This window comes from Mus musculus, chromosome 17, assembly GCF_000001635.26.
Source record: "Mus musculus strain C57BL/6J chromosome 17, GRCm38.p6 C57BL/6J".
Taxonomy (NCBI): domain Eukaryota; kingdom Metazoa; phylum Chordata; class Mammalia; order Rodentia; family Muridae; genus Mus; species Mus musculus.
The window spans coordinates 33,949,716-33,967,300 of record NC_000083.6 but is presented as its reverse complement, the minus strand read 5'-3'; the positions used below and the strand labels follow the sequence as shown (position 1 = coordinate 33,967,300).

General features: G+C 52.8%; 3 protein-coding genes and 1 non-coding gene across 11 annotated transcripts; 2 read left to right on the top strand and 2 right to left on the bottom strand.

Moving 5' to 3' along the window:
- Positions 1–262: 262 nt before the first annotated feature.
- On the bottom strand, positions 263–11,522 carry Vps52 (VPS52 GARP complex subunit). Of its 8 annotated transcripts, none has more exons than NM_001357330.1 (20): positions 11,119–11,501; positions 10,287–10,371; positions 9,400–9,452; positions 9,209–9,284; positions 8,944–9,011; positions 8,525–8,700; positions 7,926–8,076; positions 7,206–7,351; positions 6,982–7,114; positions 6,797–6,854; positions 6,057–6,190; positions 5,533–5,688; positions 5,116–5,234; positions 4,755–4,878; positions 4,480–4,575; positions 4,284–4,391; positions 4,058–4,123; positions 1,909–2,020; positions 1,522–1,640; positions 263–1,342 (listed from the first exon to the last, which is right to left on the bottom strand). In NM_001357330.1, exons 8-20 carry the CDS (start codon positions 7,247–7,249, stop codon positions 1,196–1,198), a joined length of 1,416 nt encoding a protein of 471 aa, NP_001344259.1. In that variant the 5' UTR covers positions 7,250–7,351; positions 7,926–8,076; positions 8,525–8,700; positions 8,944–9,011; positions 9,209–9,284; positions 9,400–9,452; positions 10,287–10,371; positions 11,119–11,501; the 3' UTR covers positions 263–1,195. The 8 variants fall into 8 exon arrangements, 6 of the variants coding, with proteins under 6 accessions (NP_001344259.1, NP_766208.2, NP_001344258.1 ...); NM_172620.4 differs by having other exon boundaries at positions 7,206–7,306; NM_001357329.1 differs by having other exon boundaries at positions 7,206–7,306; positions 10,617–11,211.
- Positions 7,529–7,638, bottom strand: Gm23111. The gene has a single exon (XR_003952480.1). It is a non-coding gene; the product is annotated as a U6 spliceosomal RNA (small nuclear RNA).
- A 113-nt stretch (positions 11,523–11,635) lies between the features above and the next one.
- Rps18 (ribosomal protein S18) lies at positions 11,636–15,303 on the top strand. Its single transcript, NM_011296.3, has 5 exons — positions 11,636–11,683; positions 12,125–12,223; positions 14,710–14,898; positions 14,989–15,080; positions 15,183–15,303. Exons 1-5 carry the CDS (start codon positions 11,681–11,683, stop codon positions 15,256–15,258), a joined length of 459 nt encoding a protein of 152 aa, NP_035426.1. The 5' UTR covers positions 11,636–11,680; the 3' UTR covers positions 15,259–15,303.
- A 509-nt stretch (positions 15,304–15,812) lies between these two features.
- B3galt4 (UDP-Gal:betaGlcNAc beta 1,3-galactosyltransferase, polypeptide 4) lies at positions 15,813–17,389 on the top strand. Its single transcript, NM_019420.2, has one exon. It carries the CDS (start codon positions 16,039–16,041, stop codon positions 17,152–17,154), a length of 1,116 nt encoding a protein of 371 aa, NP_062293.1. The 5' UTR covers positions 15,813–16,038; the 3' UTR covers positions 17,155–17,389.
- Positions 17,390–17,585: the final 196 nt, after the last annotated feature.

Genomic DNA, 17,585 nt, shown 5'->3' with positions numbered 1-17,585 from the left:
GGGATTTGAACTCTGGACCTTTGGAAAAGCAGTCGGGTGCCCTTACCCACTGAGCTATCTCACCAGCCCCTATATTAATATTCTTTTTTTGTTTTTTTTCGAGACAGGGTTTCTCTGTGTAGCCCTGGCTGTCCTGAAACCCACTTTGTAGACCAGGCTAGCCTCGAACTCAGAAATCCACCTGCCTCTGCCTCCCAAGTGCTGGGATTAAAGGCATGTGCCACCACGCCTGGCTAGTATTCTTAACAGTACAAAATCACAGTTATGAAGTAACAATGAAAATAACTTTAAGGTTGGGGTCAGCACAAGGAACTGTGTTAAAGCGTTGCAGTATTAGGAAGGTTGAGAACCACTGCTCTGGAGTCTGCAAACTCCTTACAGAGGTGAGGCAGAGGGCAGCGGGAAGGGTCTGGGTCACATGAAAATGACAGGATCTGTTTTGGAGCCAGGTCCACCCCTGCCTTGATGCATGGCTGCAGGTGTTATAGGCCCTCCATCCTCAAAGGAGCTGTAACAGCCACTTAGTGGCTGACACAATCTCAGAGGCTGTGTGGACTATTCCCATGGTATCCCTCAGGACAGCACCCAAAGCTACCACATTCCCAGGCCTTGCGACAAGTGCCACCCTCCTGGAGAGCTACAAACAGTCCCCTCCTGAGCATCTATGCCACCCCTGGGCCAGAAGCAGCAACAGACCTTGGGGTACTATCACACCCTCTTCCTGATGCCCACCAGGAACAGACTAGGTCTACAATAAACACATGCTGGAGAATTTAGAGGCCCAGGGACAAAGGAGAGGACACGGTCCCAGCACTGTTAGTACTTATTATTGCCACATAGTGAGACCCACCACGAGGTGATGTCACTGTTCCAGCAGAGCCCACAGATCAGCTACAGGGTGGCCTGCAGTGCTCTGCCCTAAGAGCTGAGGGTCAGTCAGAGCCTGGGGCGGTGGAAGCTCACAGGCTGTGAGTGAACAGCAGAGGAGCTGACCGGACTGGAAATGAAGGTCACCTCACTCAGAAACCCAGGGAGTGGCCTTGAACGCACTCTGTTGAGGCAGAGTCCTGGCAATGGAGGCTGAGAGGGGAGTGTGGAAGCCATAGAGATAAAAGGGATGGGAAAGGGGTCCCAGGTGAAAATGTGTGACACACAGAGTACACAGGAGCTTAGGGGCGGGGGAGGGGGGTCTGAATCAGAAGTTCGGCTTGTGTTTCTTCAGCTCCACCATGAGGTGATGGATGTTGATGAGCTCGGCCCTGGCCGGGAGTGCGCGGAGCTGGGGCTGAGACAGCACCCGGTGGAAGCGATGGTAGAGCTGGATCAGCTGGGTCAGCGCCCCCTGCACAGAGGAGAGTCAGGGTCAGACTCATGGTGACCTGAGCTGTCAGAGCTTCACCAGAATCTCAGGCACAGATGCTTGTTGGCCTTCAAGGCGTTTGTGTGATGCGGAGCCCAGGGGAAAGAGCGAGGAAATAGACAACCTTAGGACACAGGCAAAGGGTGGGAGTGGCCGGTCACCTGGATGATGCTGGTTCCATTTCGGAAGTTGGTAAAACTTCGCATTACATCCTGACTCAGGGACTCCACTGATGCCTTCCAGGAACTACCAAAGCCACGGATCAGCTGAGTGACTCGGGCTGACCGCCAGAGGAAAAGGTGTGTCAGAGAGCTCCAGGTCTGGTTACCGTCCACCAGGCACAGAGCAACCAGGGCTGGTGACCCAGCAAGGCCTGCCCTGGGCACATCTGTGCTCACCATCAAGCCTGGCTTTCTTGGTGTTCTTCCAGCCAAGTCTTCCTTGCTGCGTTGCCTCCCCTGTGACTCCCCACTCCCACCCCCCCACCCCCTCCACCCCCGCTCACTGTCCCTAATTCCCACTACCTACTGCACCAGGACATCAGATACCTTCCTCCCCTCGGAGCCGCTCAGCCTGCCCACGCTCAATCAAGGCTTCAGCCTCCTTCACGAATGCCACCAGACCCCCGAAGGGGGGAGACAGCAGCTCCTCAATGAACTCCTAGAGAGAAGTGCAAGCACACACAGGGTCAGACTCCTGGGAGCAAAGGACCCCCATTCTGCACAGGGACGTCTAATGACCCGCCAGACAGCAGTCTCTGTGAGCCTTCCACCTTAGGTGGTGATGTCACAAGTTGCAGGGGATGTCCCCAAGGGTTTTCTCCAGAACCAAGATCCAGTATGCTGGCTCATCAGGGAACAGTGCTTTCCACTGGTCCCCAGAACACAAGGTCGAAGAAGCAAGAAAAGAAGTTGTGACCTAGAAGTTGTGACCTCTGACCTCCATGAGCTTCAGATGTGCCTGTGTGAGCTTACATGTGCACACACACAAACAGTTCCCTGCAAAGCAGAATGCACATACACACAGGGCTATAGTGCATGCACACACACACATACACACAGGGCTATAGTACATGCACAAACACACAAACATACACACAGGGCTATAGTACATGCACAAACACACAAACATACAGAGCTATAGTGCACACACACACATACACACAGGGCTATAGTGCATGCACACACATGTGGGAAGCCGCCCCCACATTCGCCGTCACAAGATGGCGCTGACATCCTGTGTTCTAAGTTGGTAAACAAATAATCTGCGCATGAGCCAAGGGTATTTACGACTACTTGTACTCTGTTTTTCCCGTGAACGTCAGCTCGGCCATGGGCTGCAGCCAATCAGGGAGTGATGCGTCCTAGGCAATTGTTGTTCTCTTTAAAGAGGGAAGGGGGTTTCGTTTTCTCTCTCTCTTGCTTCTTACACTCTGGCCCCATAAAGATGTAAGCAATAAAGCTTTGCCGTAGAAGATTCTGGTTGTTGTGTTCTTCCTGGCCGGTCGTGAGAACGCGTCGAATAACACACACACACATACACACAGGGCTACAGTGCATGCACACACACACACATACACACAGGGCTATAGTGCACACACACACATACACACAGGGCTATCGTGCATGCACACACACACATACACACAGGGCTATAGTACATGCACAAACACACAAACATACACACAGGGCTATAGTACATGCACAAACACACAAACATACAGAGCTATAGTGCACACACACACATACACACAAGGCTATAGTGCACACATACACACATACACACAAGGCTATAGTGCATGCACACACACACACATACACATAGGGCTATAGTACATGCACACACACACATATACACAGGGCTACAGTGCATGCACACACACACACATACACACAGGGCTATAGTGCATGCACACACACACATACACACAGGGCTATAGTGCATGCACACACACACATACACACAGGGCTACAGTGCATGCACACACACACACATACACACAGGGCTATAGTGCATGCACCCACACACACATACACACAGAGCTATAGTGCACACACACACATACACACAGGGCTATAGTGCATGCACACACACACATACACACAGGGCTATAATACATGCACACACACACAAACATACACACAGAGGTATAGTGCACACACACACATACACACAGGGCTATAGTGCATGCACACACACACATACACACAGGGCTATAGTGCACATACACTCAGGGCTATAGTGCACACACACACATACACACAAGGCTATAGTGCACACACACATATACACAGGGCTATAGTACACACACACACACACACATATACAGGGCTATAGTGCGCACACATACACACAGGGCTATAGTGGATGCACACACATACACAAAAGGCTATAGTGCACACACACATACACACAGGGCTATAGTGCATGCACACACATACACACAGGGCTATAGTGCACACACACACACATACACACAGGGCTATAGTACATGCACACACATGCATACATACATGTAGCTATAGTACACACACATGCATACATAAATAGGTATAGTTCTATGTTGCTTCTAAACTATTAGTACCTTGAAAAAGTTAAATGAAATAGACTAGCAACAAGGCAGTGGGTTGTACTCATGACTGCACACAGAGGTCAGTCCAACAGCATCGCAGTCTTCCTGCTGCACCCAGGCCCTACCTGTGTCCGAGCATTGAGCAGCTGCTGGAAACTTTCCACCTCTTTGCTGTCATCAGCAGCCCGCTCCTAAGGAAGACAAGAGGAGTCAGGAGCTTGGGAACCTTCACTGTTGCCATCACTTCCCCTTCTTTCCATGATGTGGACACTGCCAGCATCCAGGGGTAAAGCGCTGAGCTCAGGCAGAGCTCACAAGCTGTAGGGACCCCCGTGGGAGGAGCAGCATTACCATCAGCACCCCGAGCATCATGTCATAGTTGTTGATCAGAAACACAAGCTGCTCCTTCCTGGAGGAGAACTCTGCAGCCACTCGGAGGACAAAATTCTCCACCTCCACCTGCACAAGCCAAATGAAAGCAGCAGGTTAGAAAGCAAGGACACAGGTCCCGTCCCTCTGCTGGCAAATATGTCCTGCCTAGCTATACCTGGAGCTGTCCCAGGAGCTGCAGCGTGCGTTCATTGGGGATCGTCTGGTTGATGCTGACAAGTGCAGAGGAGAACTCAGCATAGCGGCGTGTGATCTGGGAGCAAGAAGGGAAGGCTCACACCTGCCTGACTGGGAGATACAACCCTCAGATACCCCTGCAAGTTCTGTCACCAGTCAGAACAGATGTTGTCTGCCTAAGTTGACTCCTTCGGCAGTACCCACCCACCACTCAGTGTGACCACAGACCCCCTTATTAACCTTGCTCGCCCTTACATAGTGGGGCCGAGTGTCCAGTCCCCCAAGGCGCTGGGGGTCAGTGCTGCGGACACTCTGGACATTCATCTCCAGGATCAGCTCAAACCGAGGCCACAGCAAGGCAAGCACCTGCTCCCAGTACCTGCAGGCTTAATCAGAATCAAAGGTCAGCTGGCTGGGGGTGCAGTCTGCCCAGGGGAGTACAGCACGCTTCAGGGTGACAGTGAGTGGGTGTGCCTGATGCCAATGCTGCCCCTGGGACACATGAATGGGAATAAGGGTGAAGGGCATCAGGTGAGGGCCCAGAGTCAGGATGGAACTGTTTTCGTAACATAAGAAGCTGACCACATCCAGACACCAAGGACCAGAGCTCAGTGACCTGTCCAGGGCAGGGACGTCCCTCTTCGCTGCAATGTTGCGGAACCGGAGAACAATGTGGATACAGAGAAAAACAGCAATGGCATCGTAGCAGTCAGCCAGGTAGGACTCCAGGTGTTTCTGTGGCAGACAAATGAATGTTAGCTTGTTGTTCGAGTGGCTGTAGGCAGACAGATGTACATTTCTTTGGGGACAAGGCACAGACCAGGGAGACCAGCTTCTTCCCTGTCCACAGGTACCACAAGCGGCCTGACCTGCTCACAGCCACACTTATGTAAGTTCCCCACAGCAGAAGCTGGGGCTGAGCAGAAGCTGGGGCTGAGCTTGGGATGGGGGCTCCAGGGCCAAGGCTTAGAGAACACTCATTCCTCAGGAGTTGCTGTCTGCCTGTGGACAGGCTCAGAATTTGGGAGCTCACCAGCGTCATGGAGAGCGTGCGGCCCATGACGGCGTGGAACAGGTCATGTGCAGCCGGGCCAGACACGATGAAAAATTCACAGATGAAAAGATATTCACGGCAAGAATTGTCGAGGAGGGCATAGTGCTGGCTGCGGAAGAGCGCTTCGAATGGATACTACCGAGACAGAGAGAGACACGATGGGTCTCTCACTAACCCGTGGATGTGGAGACTCAGCACAGCTTAGTAATCAGAGCTCACAAGATCACACACCCTCCTCCAGGCAGGGAGGAGCACCCTGAACAGGCACTGAAGATGGGGCACAGGTCACAAGAAAAGCCCTCCCCACTGACTTCTACCCCCACATTCACTTCAACTGTTGCCTCCCAACAGTCACGCCCCAGCCAGTCTCCCTCTGCCCGCCTCTGAGTCCATGGCTCCTAACTTCCCGCATCACAGCAGGCCAGGGACACCGGCCCCCCCCCACACACCAAACTAACACTCAGGGAACTGATCCTGGCCATGGAGGGGTTGCCTCACCATACCCTCTGCTCTCCACGTTGGGCAGTATGGGGCACTAGGATGGGGGCCTCCAGCTCGGCCGGTGAGATGACAGTACCACGAGTGCCAAGGGTAAAGATGGTGTTCCTGCTTCGGAGGGACGGCTTCGAGAAGAAGCGTGAACAGCTTTGGAGTCAGGGAAACCAATGAGACCAACTGCACCAGGCCCAACAAGCCAAGACCCGAGTCCCAGGAAACTAAATATGGCCCGGATAGCCCTTTCCAGAACCTGAGCCTTGCTTGGCCTGACACCCTTAATGGCTGTCAAGGTTTTACAAACCCTCAGAAATAAATGTGAAAATCTGTCAGAGCGGCGAGTGCTTCTTAGAGAAAAAGCTCTCGATTTCATGTCCTCAAAGGTTGAGAACCACAGAATGGGTAAGAAACACAGCCCCGGGCTGGAGAGATGGCTCAGGGATTAAGAGCACTGACTGCTCTTCCAGAGGTCCTGAGTTCAATTCCCAGCAACCACATGATGGCTCACAACCATCTGTAATGGGATCTAATGGCCTCTTCTGCTGTGTCTGAAGACAGCTACAGTGTACTCACATACATAAAGCAAATAAATCTTCTTAAAAAAAGAAAAGAAAAGAAATAAAGAAAGGAAGAAAAGCAAAGCAAAGCAACGAAACGAAACGAAACACAGCCTGCAGGCTGGAGCCAGATGTCCCCGCCATGGTCCCAGCCATGAGCCCAGCTCATGGGGCTCTCCTCTCCAGGATATCTTTCTTTGCTGTGTCTTCAACACCCATTAGGTCGTCTTTCTCAGCAACTTCCTCGTACTAGAGAAAATAACAGAGCTGAACCATCACTCTCCACCAGCAGCAGGTGAGGACTTCATCCCTCCCCCTCCTCCCCCTTCCCCTCCTCCTCCTCCCCATCCTCCTCCATGTCTCCAGCCTTGCTCACCTGCACTTTCATGAGCCGCCCCACATAGGATCGGTAGTAGGACAGGTAGATCTTGCTCAGCGTCTCTACGTACTCATCCCTGATCTCCTTGGCTGTAGCACGCTCATTACCCAGCAGGAACTGATAGAAAAACCTTGGAAGGACCAGGGCAAGTCAGACTCCCTGGATGCCCACGCTGCAGTGTTGAGAGGGCACAGGCCACCCCGCGCCCACCCCGCACCCACCTGTACTTCAGCAGGGCCGCCTGGGGGATCTGGTAGTTGGTCATGGGCTTTCTGAAGGAGTAGATCTTCTGGAGAATAAACTCCCGGATCTTCGTCACTGCCTAGGCGTGGGGAACAGACGGGCCATGAGGCGGGGTGGGCTTTCACTGTACGGCAGGAATGGGGTGAAGATAAAGCAAAGGGAACAAATACTTCGGTTGTGTTCTGGTTATGGAAACAGGGTCTCTCTGTGCAGCCCTTGCTGGCCTGGGACTCACAGAGGTCTGCCTGCCTCTGCCTCCTGAGTGCTGGGGTTAAAATCCTGCACCACCACACCCGGCCTTATTTTTCTGGGTTGTTTCATTTTGTAAATATGATTCTTACTTGCACAGGGACCATGCTAATCTTCTCTGTATTGTTCTAATTTTAGTGTCTATGCTGCCAAGGTGAACACTGCTTGGTTTTGAGGCAGGGTCTCATGTATCTGTACTGGCCCCAAACTCTCGTTTCTCCTTTCACCTCCCAAGTGCTAGGACAACAGACTTGTGCCATCATGCCAATGTATATGGCACTGGGGATGGAACCTGGGGCTGCATGCATGCTAAGCAACCGCTCTGCCAACTGAGCCACATCTCAACCTTCTTTAGATTTTCAGGGGATCTGGAGGGCCAACCACGCTCTGCACAGCGGGAAGCAGTGTGAAGCTCCTGGAAAGCTGATTCTGAGCAGACCACTCCCCACCTTGACCCGGAGCCGGTCCAGCACGCCTCTGACGTCAGCACAGGCAGCGGTGCCCATAGCCTCCTGCTCTCTCACCGCGGCTGCCTTGGCATCCAGCTCCTGTAGCTGCTCCAGGAACCTGGGCTCGGTCACTGGAGCTTCCAGAATTGCTCTGAGGAGCACGGGAGAATGGGTGTGGTTAGACGGGGTACCCCACAGCCCTGAGAGAGCCCCCTCACACCTCACATGTCATTTCTGCCTTTCTCTGTGGTCTCATGCCTTCAAGATAATATGTACAAAGTTTTCATCTCCTGAGCCACACTTCCTCATGTAGCCTTGGAGCACTCTTAACCTGTGTCCTATCCTATGGAGGGTAAAGCAGGGTTCGAAGTTCTTAATCCATCCATTACAAGATCTCACTCTATAGCCCAGGCTAGTCTACTTGCAGCAATCCTCCTGTCTCAGCCTCCCAAGCATATAATTACGGGCATGAGCCGGCACACCTGGTTTCTAGATGGTACCTGACAACCCCAGCCTAGAGACCTATGTTGTAAATTGTTTAGGTAACCCAGCCCAACCACCTGCTTTGGACATTACTACCTTTCAAACCAGTGACTCACGTGACCAGAGCAGAGGGCACCACCAGCCCATCCACAAGTTCCCCAAGTTTCCCCCGAACTGCCTGTCGGTTACGAAGTCGGATGTTCATGGCCCCCGACTGCTCCTGCAGGGTTCGGATCTCAGAGCTGATGGAGCTGAGATCGCTCTGAAAAGCTCCCAGCATCTGTTCCATGCGCTGTGGGGAGGGCAGGAAACATTGTGGGCATGACTCCGGGTTGTCGGGGAACAAGGACAGGTGTGTCAACCAAGTCTCTGTGCAAATCCCTGGTACCCAGCAACCCAGGAGGATGGGAGATCATCACTTGTCCAAGGGGGACAAAAAATACTGATAGAAGAAGAAGGAGAGGAGGAGGAGGAGGAGGAAGAGGAGGAAGAGGCAATTAAGTCAGATTTGGGGCAACAGGTGAGGGCCACCCACCTCCAGGACGGCGTCACAGGCCGTGATCTGATTGTGCAGAGACGCTATGTTTTCACTCTCTTGGATATCTGACCCACAAAAGTCAAGGGCTTCACACTGAACACAGAGCTCTGCCGATCTGCAGTACCTGCCCCCAGGTCCTCCCCAAAGTGACAGAAGCCTGAGAGAGAAGACATCCCCTTGAGGGCTACCTGCATCACAGGCCCCCAAGAGCCCATGCCAATAGCAGCCATCTTGGCCCTGTGCCTGTGAGGCTGGAGGATACAGTCCCGGATTGACTTCTGCTCAATCTGCTGCAGCTCCAGCTCCACCTGCTTTGAATAGTGTCGAAGATCCACACCCTGGGGGGAAGGACAACCAGTACAGACTCCGTGACTGGCTAGAGGGGAGCCACTAAGCTGAGGGGACCCCAAAAGGAAGGGAGGGTGGGGAGATCAACCCAGTGGAGAGCCTCACCGTTTTGAGAGCTTCCTTCACTAACTCATCCTCCAGGTTTGCCTGGATGTGAACTGGAAACAAGCTTATATTTAGTGTCCCCTGCCAGACCTCCCTCTGCCCACACTGGGCACACGCACACCACACCAATCTCCCCTTCCCTCCCAGCCCCCACCCTCTCCAGTTATAGGCACAGCTGCTTTGCCCGGTGGGACTTCCTGCTGTTTCTGCTCCTCATGGTCTACTCGACCACAGATGGAAAATATTAAAAGGGGATTTCCAAAGTGTGGCTTGTAAGATCTAAAATGTGTGGCATTCTGAGAAGCTAGAGAACCTCTCGCCTGGGCTTGGATCTGAAACATCTTTGCTCCGTTAATCTATGGTGTGTGCTGTGCCTGCCTCCCAGTCACTCAGTCTTAGCTGTCTGCGTATGTATGTTCAACCAGGCTGTATTCTTACTCAACAATAGTCCCAAAGGGGAAAAAGTGATGCTGCGATTTTATTATAGTGTATTGCTGTGACTATTCGACTCGTACTGTTCATTTCTTACTATTCCTAAATTAGAAGTTAAGCCTTCTCAACTCATGGATTAAACTTTATCTGTACATTAAGAAAAAAGCCAGCCGGGGGGTGGTGGTGCACGCCTTTAATCCCAGCACTTGGGAGGCAGAGGCAGGCGGATTTCTGAGTCCGAGGCCAGCCTGGTCTACAGAGTGAGTTCCAGGACAGCCAAAGCTACAGAGAAACCCTGTCTCGAAAAAAAACCAAAAAAATAAAAATAAATTAAAAATAAAAACACACACACATACAAAAGAAAGAAACCATAGAGGGTAATCTACTGGGGTCATGTAATATATTTCTAAAGAATAAAGGGGTCTACTTTGCTCCCACCCCATGTCAGCACTTACCATCCACTTCATCCAAGATGAATTCATCAGAGGTGATGTCCAACTCTCCAAGTTGTAGGGGTTCTTGGAGTCCAGAACCCCCCCCCTGAAGAGGGACAGGTTAATGAATGTGGGATACAGAAAGAGATGTTGGAAACAAAACATAATCGGGTATCCTTAATCCTCCAAGTGAGGTGGGGGGTGCTTTGGGGGGTGGGGGGTGCCGGAGTAAGTGGGTCAAAGATTCTGATGCGTTCAAATCTACAATCTTGGGCTACTGAGAATATCAGGCAATTCATGGAGTTGCTGGAGTTGTTCAAATGAGAAAAAACTAGGACTAGTCAAACTTGCCTTTGAATTTAGGACCTCAGTTTCCAGCTATTCCAGGTGATCCCTGAGGGAATTCCAGAGGCTAAAATCGCCAGCTTACATAGTGTTTACCCCTGTGTCTGGTACACCATTTAACATGCTCATTCGGCTAATCCTAACGACCACCTATAAGGTATGTCCTAACAGCGTTTGCACTGTAAAGGTGTGGGAAGTTTTGGCACCGAAAACACAGCATAGCTTTCAAGCGGTGGGGCTGGAGGTGGGACCCCGGGCAAATTGGTTCCAGAGGCCACGTTCTTAACCTTTTACGCTAAACACTAAAATTTTTTTCTACTAAAAATCGTGAACAGGAAGCTGACACTGTCCCTGGGGCTTGGGTTTCAGCCACTTTGGTCCCTACGAAGGCTAGGTCACCATCACCCGTGGCAAGACGGCTCCGAACCTCTTGTCTAAATGGAGCCTACGCCTGAGGAGAGGGACAACCTGACGATACTCCGGAGGACCTACAGCCCCGTGCTCTCACCAGCGGGCCCTCCTCCTCCTCTACATCTGAGGCCCCAGCCCGCAACACCAGCTCCCGGGCAGCGGCCGCCATGGTCGCTGCGGCTGCCATTCCCCCGCAGCTTCACTTCCGACTTCCGGCAGCTGTCAGTCTCAGAAAGTCCGTTTCCCGAAGCAAAGCTACAAGTCCTGGAATGTCTTCTATGGAGCAAAAAAGGGTCCCAGATATTTGAGCTAAGGCGATCGGCTCCAGCCTCTCCGGTTAGGCTTTGATCATTTCGGTCAAGTGCAAACAGGAAGGTGAACGTCTCGAACACAACTCTGTTCCGGAACCTTCGCTCCGCGCCCACACAAGAACGGTACGACGACAGAGAAGGCCGAACCGGAAGTTATAGCTCCGGTCCCTTCCAAAACTGTCTCAATACAACTCCTCCCTTAGGGGGAGACGGGGAGAGAAGCAATTTCCGGAAGTGGACCTCCGGGGATAGCCCCGCCTCTTCCGCCAGGAATCTATATAAGACTTATACGTCACTTCCGCTCTCTCTTCCACAGGAGGCCTACACGCCGCCGTCTGTGCCGCCGCCATGGTAAGAGCGGAATCCGCGCCGGGATCCTGCGACATCGGAGCCGGGGCAGGGAGAGATTTCCGTCAGGACTCAGAGAGTGCCCCATGCTGCGGGCCCACAGCCCTCTGTGGAGCGATGGAGTGTGACCCGAGAGGGGACGACCTAAGACGTGAAATCCCGGGGATCGGGGCCCCGAGGAATGCTCGCTCCTCTTACACAGCAAAGCTGCCAGGAGCTTGGCTGTGTGTGGGCTCCTCCCGCTTCCCCTGTCCAGGGAATTGGGGGCCGCGGCCGACGTCCACCCTCTTGTCAGAGGTTGCGATTTCCCGCGCCTGAGCGCGTTAGGGGTGAGCCCCGGTGACTGAGGAGTTGTGTAAGAACTTAGCAGACAATCCAACCCTGCCTCGGCCACCTTCCCGGTTTGGGGGTAACCTGTCTTGATAACTGCCCGTGTTCTTTCAGTCTCTAGTGATCCCTGAGAAGTTCCAGCACATTTTGCGAGTACTCAACACCAACATCGATGGGCGGCGGAAAATAGCCTTCGCCATCACTGCCATTAAGGTAAAAGTGTTAGGGGCAAAAGAGAAGCAGCTAAACTCACCCAACCCGTTTCAATAAAAGCCTGATGATGACCCAGGGTTAAACCAAAACATTGCTCCAGGGGTAGTGGGGTGTGAGTGTAGTCATGTCCCACCTTGCAGAGGTTTCCCGAGATCTTCAGCTTCCGAGAGCAGTCTCTGCTGTCAGCAAACCTTGAGTAGAATTCCTGTAAACTAACATCCTAAGAGGTGTCCAGGCTTAGCGGTGATGGTTGGGGGTGGTCTGCAGAAGCTATTGGCAGATGCCACAGTGGAAGGTGACACAGAAGCTGGCAGTTTTCCCCATTATGGCAAAAAGGGAGGTCGTAGGAGGAAGCTGGGATGTTTCTCTGCAGAGCTAAAAGTCTTGTAGACAGGGACAGGACTTGAAGTTGGTGATTTGAGGAGTTGCTGGTCAGGTGTGTTCAGCCATGAGACCTGTCAGTGGTGGGACCTTGTGGGATGCTAGGGTATAGATGGAACTGGGTGGCTGCTGAGAGGTTTGAAGGAGGCCTGGGGAGCCGAGGTAATGTCAGGTGGACATAAAAGTTGGAGTAAATTTTTTTAACCTTGTGAAGTCTCACTTTTAAGTCCTTGCCATGTTGACTTTTTTTAATTCTGCACTTTGGCAAACAATGATAGCACAGCAGGAGGTGCCTGGTGTGGTGGGCAGAGCAGTGTCTAGGGGGTTGAAGGGCCTGGGGCAATGCCTGTGCCCCGTGTGACCTGCTGGGAGATGATTACAGCTGACTTCGAATGCAGACAAGGTGAATGGAGGCTCTTGAAGGGGCTGTGCACAGTGTTTGTAGAGCCTGGGTACTGAGGGTTCTGTTGGTCCTGTGTGAGAGGGTGAAGAACACATCTTTAATGCCAGCACTCCCTGAGGCAGAGGCAAACAAATCTCTGGGCTTGAAGCCAGCCCGATCAATAAGTTCCAGGGCTACACAAGAAAAAACAAAAAAAAACCTGCCTGGAAAACAAAAGGGTGAAGCTGATTGGGAGGTGGGTGGTGGGTATTGGGAGTTTGAGGAGAGAGATTTCGGGGTGAGTTCCTCCAGAGGTGATTGCAAGCTGACCAACAAAGGGTGAAGGACAGGGAAGGTTTCTGTATTCTTTAATTTTTTTTTTCCCTCTTTTGGTTTTTGGAGACAGGGTTTCTCTGTATAGCCCTGGCTGTCCTGGAACTCACTCTGTAGACCAGGCTGGCCTTGAACTCAGAAATCCGCCTGCCTCTGCCTCCCAAGCGCTGGGATTAAAGGCGTGCACCACCACGCCGGGCAGATTTCTGTATTAATTAAGAAGTGTCTTCTGCTCACTCAAGGTGAGAATTTGAATATTTGGAAGCATATAGGCATGTGCTGGACCAGAAGTGCTTGCTGCCCTTATCTGTGAGGCAGTCTAGTACTGTCTGAATCCCAGTCCCTCCAAACTGCTTTAAGTGTTAGGAGTCGGTTCTTTATAATTTAAGTTAGTGCTTAAGTCAGAAGGCAAGGTGGGCGTGGGGCCACACTTTGTAGCTGAGCATAGGTCCCTTGCCTTGTCACCATAACCAACCTGGCATCATGCACCTTTAGAACTCACAGCTTGACAGTAAAACAGGCTCAAGAAAAGTAAAAAATTATATGGAGGCTGAGGTGAGGGTTGTGAAGGTTTTTGGCCTGCATGTCTGTGCATACTGTGCCTCTGGAGGCCAAAAGAGTGACTTAGATCCTCTCTCATTGGGAGTTCGAGTTATGAATGAGTGCTTGGTATATAGTCCAGGTCCTGGAAGAGCAGCCAGTGCACTGAGCCATTTCTCTAGCTCATTCAATGACACTTCCCCCTCCCCGCTAATTCTGGTAGTCACAAAGTCACACCCACTCTTGGGGCTCAAAAAACCTGTTAAAGGTTTGACTTTGTTCATCTGTGCTGCTTTTGTTGAGTTTGTGACACATGTCCAGTGTGGCCCGAACAGCGTTCCCTTCAGTTAGTAGGCAGGCTTTGTCTCTGGAAAGTGATCTGAAAAATGACAGGATCTCTAACTTAGGCTGGCCATAGCAGTCCCGAGTTCAGGGAGCTGGGATAACATCTGCACAGCCCCTCTGCTTTTGAGTAATAGGGTGTGTGTGAGGGGGCTGGAGAGGTGGCTTGGCTGTTAGAGCATTAGCTGCTCTTCCAGAGGATCCAGGTTCAATGACCCAACACTCAACAACCATTAACTCCAGTTCCAGAACATCAGCGCCTTCTGGCCTCTGGTCAGTGTGCCACAGACACACAGACATACAATGCAGGCAAACATAAGACACAAATAGACTGGGCTAGAGAGAGAATCCAGCTGTTAAAAGCTATGACTTCTTCCAGAGGCTCCCAGTGACCACATGGTGGCTCACAACCATCTGTAATGGATTCTGATACCCTCTGGTATCTCTGAAAACTCTGTACTCAGATCTTTAAAAACAAAAGTCTAATAGCCCAAACTTTTGACCTCAGGGCGTGGGGCGGAGATATGCTCATGTGGTGTTGAGGAAAGCAGACATCGACCTCACCAAGAGGGCTGGAGAACTCACGGAGGATGAGGTGGAGCGAGTGATCACCATCATGCAGAACCCACGACAGTACAAGATCCCAGACTGGTTCCTGAACAGACAGAAGGATGTGAAGGATGGGAAGTACAGCCAGGTGTGTTAGGGGACTGGTGGACACGGGTTGTCCGTTAAAACTGGGTGCAGAATCAGGAGATAAAGTTGTCTCCCCTGTCTCAAAATCTAGGTTCTGGCCAACGGTCTAGACAACAAGCTGCGTGAGGACCTGGAGAGGCTGAAGAAAATTCGAGCCCATAGAGGGCTGCGCCACTTTTGGGGGTAAGTGGGTGATGAGGCTTAAGCTGCCCACTCCCAATCAGGCTGCACAGTCCACCGGCTCGCCTCCTGCTGCTCTGTGACCTGTATCTTTTTCTTCTGCAGCCTTCGTGTCCGCGGTCAGCACACCAAGACCACTGGCCGCAGGGGCCGAACTGTGGGTGTATCCAAGAAGAAATGAGTCTCTGGGCCTTTGCTGTTAATAAATAGTTTATATACCTATGACCTCCGTCTCAGTTTGTCTTCCATCTGATAGTACTTAATGCCACAGCGATCCTGAGCTCTGGTAGTTTAATCTGGCTGCAGGTGCCTTCTGGGTACAGTGCTCTTGGTGCACTTGAACGGAAATGTCCCTCATAGGCTCCTGCTGGTGTTTGCTCCTCCCTTTCTGTTGGGTGTTCACAAGGAGACTGCCTTAGGTGCAGCAAACTGGGCGGCAACCACTGTTAAAGGTGGGGCAGCCGGTGTTGAAAACCTCCAGGGGAAGCTTGGGCAGGCTTCAATTGAGTCTCCTGCCGTAGCCGTGCTAAGCTGTTGTGAAGTGGCTACAGCTCCGCCAGATGCTGCTGCTCGGGTGAGTTAACAGCAGATGCTGGCTGCTCTAGAAAAGCAGCCTGGTATTCCGCGTGCTTTACAGTAGGGACGGACCGGGAAGGGCTGGACCTATGTGAAATGCACGCCGCTTGTCGGCTTCCGGCCTAGAGAGGCATGATGGGAAGGTGCGGGGAGGGGCGGGATGGAGCGGAGTTCCGCGTGCACGCTAGCTAGGGAAACGAAGCCTTCCGGGGCCAGCTGTGGTGGGCCAGGGCCGCATTGCACGACAGCATCTGGAGAACAGCATCTGTGATGCGCCAGAGCCCCGCGCATGGGTCACCGCGTCTCCTCAGCAGCAGCTGGTTAAAGCCGTCCTCCCACCTCCCCACGCTCTAACAGCTGTGCCCACAGGTCTCTGCGGCACGCCATGCCCCTCAGCCTCTTCCGGCGCGTCCTCCTGGCGGTCCTACTACTGGTGATCATCTGGACCCTGTTTGGACCTTCAGGCTTGGGGGAGGAGCTGCTGAGCCTGTCCCTGGCATCCCTGCTGCCGGCCCCAGCCTCGCCAGGACCGCCCCTCGCCCTGCCCCGCCTCTTGATTTCTAACTCTCATGCCTGTGGTGGCTCCGGACCCCCTCCCTTCCTGCTCATCCTGGTGTGTACGGCCCCGGAGCACCTGAACCAGAGAAACGCCATTCGGGCATCTTGGGGTGCCATCCGCGAAGCCCGGGGTTTCAGAGTGCAGACGCTCTTCCTCCTGGGAAAACCTAGAAGACAGCAGCTTGCTGACCTGTCCTCAGAGTCAGCAGCACACAGGGATATCTTGCAGGCCTCCTTCCAGGATTCCTACCGCAACCTCACCCTCAAGACCCTCAGTGGACTGAACTGGGTGAACAAATACTGTCCTATGGCCCGCTACATCCTCAAGACGGATGATGACGTGTATGTCAACGTCCCAGAGCTGGTGTCAGAGCTGATACAAAGAGGGGGGCCTTCGGAGCAATGGCAGAAGGGCAAAGAGGCCCAGGAAGAGACAACAGCTATCCATGAAGAGCACAGAGGCCAGGCAGTGCCCCTTCTGTATTTAGGCAGGGTGCACTGGAGGGTGAGACCCACTCGGACACCAGAGTCCCGGCACCATGTGTCAGAAGAACTGTGGCCGGAAAACTGGGGTCCTTTTCCACCCTATGCCTCGGGCACAGGATATGTACTGTCCATCTCTGCTGTGCAGCTCATCCTGAAGGTGGCCAGCCGGGCCCCACCTCTACCTCTAGAGGATGTCTTTGTGGGAGTAAGTGCAAGGCGAGGGGGCCTTGCCCCCACACACTGTGTCAAATTGGCTGGTGCTACCCACTACCCCTTGGATCGGTGCTGTTACGGGAAGTTCCTGCTGACATCCCACAAGGTGGATCCCTGGCAAATGCAGGAAGCTTGGAAGCTGGTGAGCGGCATGAATGGGGAGAGGACTGCACCCTTTTGCTCCTGGCTCCAGGGATTTCTGGGTACCTTGAGGTGCCGGTTCATAGCCTGGTTCAGTAGCTGAGAACCCACAGAAAACAGCACCTCAGAGACCTTTCCCCAAAGTTGGTGCAGAGGCTGCAGATCCCTGTGGTGATCTAGTTCCTCCATTTTCTCACAGCAAACTCTGAAGCTGCAACCAACCAAGTTTACCAAGATAAACTTGGGCCCTGGCCTGCCAGCTCCGGGGAGGGATAAAGCCAAGGGCGGGAAGGGGACTCACAAGCAGGGACAAGGGTCCAATAAACATGTCTCTCTACCTCAAGTGCAGCGTCTTCACCAGGCCCCCAGCACACCTGGAGAGCCCAGAGCTTTCAGTACTGCTGCATGTTGGTCTTTGCGACAACCACAATGGGGATAACGCCCCCCTCTAGGGTGAAGGCTTGGGCAGTGGTGGGGAGACAGGCAGGGCAGTGAGCTGAGTCTAGAATAGCCACACAGGGAAGAGCAGACCTA

Bases quoted from the DNA above. Each gene is read 5' to 3' on its own strand.
- Vps52 (NM_001379410.1), bottom strand. From the start codon at position 11,208: ATGGCAGCCGCAGCGACCATGGCGGCCGCTGCCCGGGAGCTGGTGTTG. The intron at 5,689-6,056 runs GTATGGTGAGGC...CTGTCTCGGTAG, and splicing joins CCCAACGTGGAGAGCAGAGG to TATCCATTCGAAGCGCTCTT. The intron at 4,392-4,479 runs GTATAGCTAGGC...TGGCTTGTGCAG, and splicing joins AGCTCCTGGGACAGCTCCAG to GTGGAGGTGGAGAATTTTGT.
- Rps18 (NM_011296.3), top strand. The intron at 12,224-14,709 runs GTAAAAGTGTTA...TTTTGACCTCAG, and splicing joins TCGCCATCACTGCCATTAAG to GGCGTGGGGCGGAGATATGC. The intron at 15,081-15,182 runs GTAAGTGGGTGA...TTTCTTCTGCAG, and splicing joins GGGCTGCGCCACTTTTGGGG to CCTTCGTGTCCGCGGTCAGC.
- B3galt4 (NM_019420.2), top strand. From the start codon at position 16,039: ATGCCCCTCAGCCTCTTCCGGCGCGTCCTCCTGGCGGTCCTACTACTG.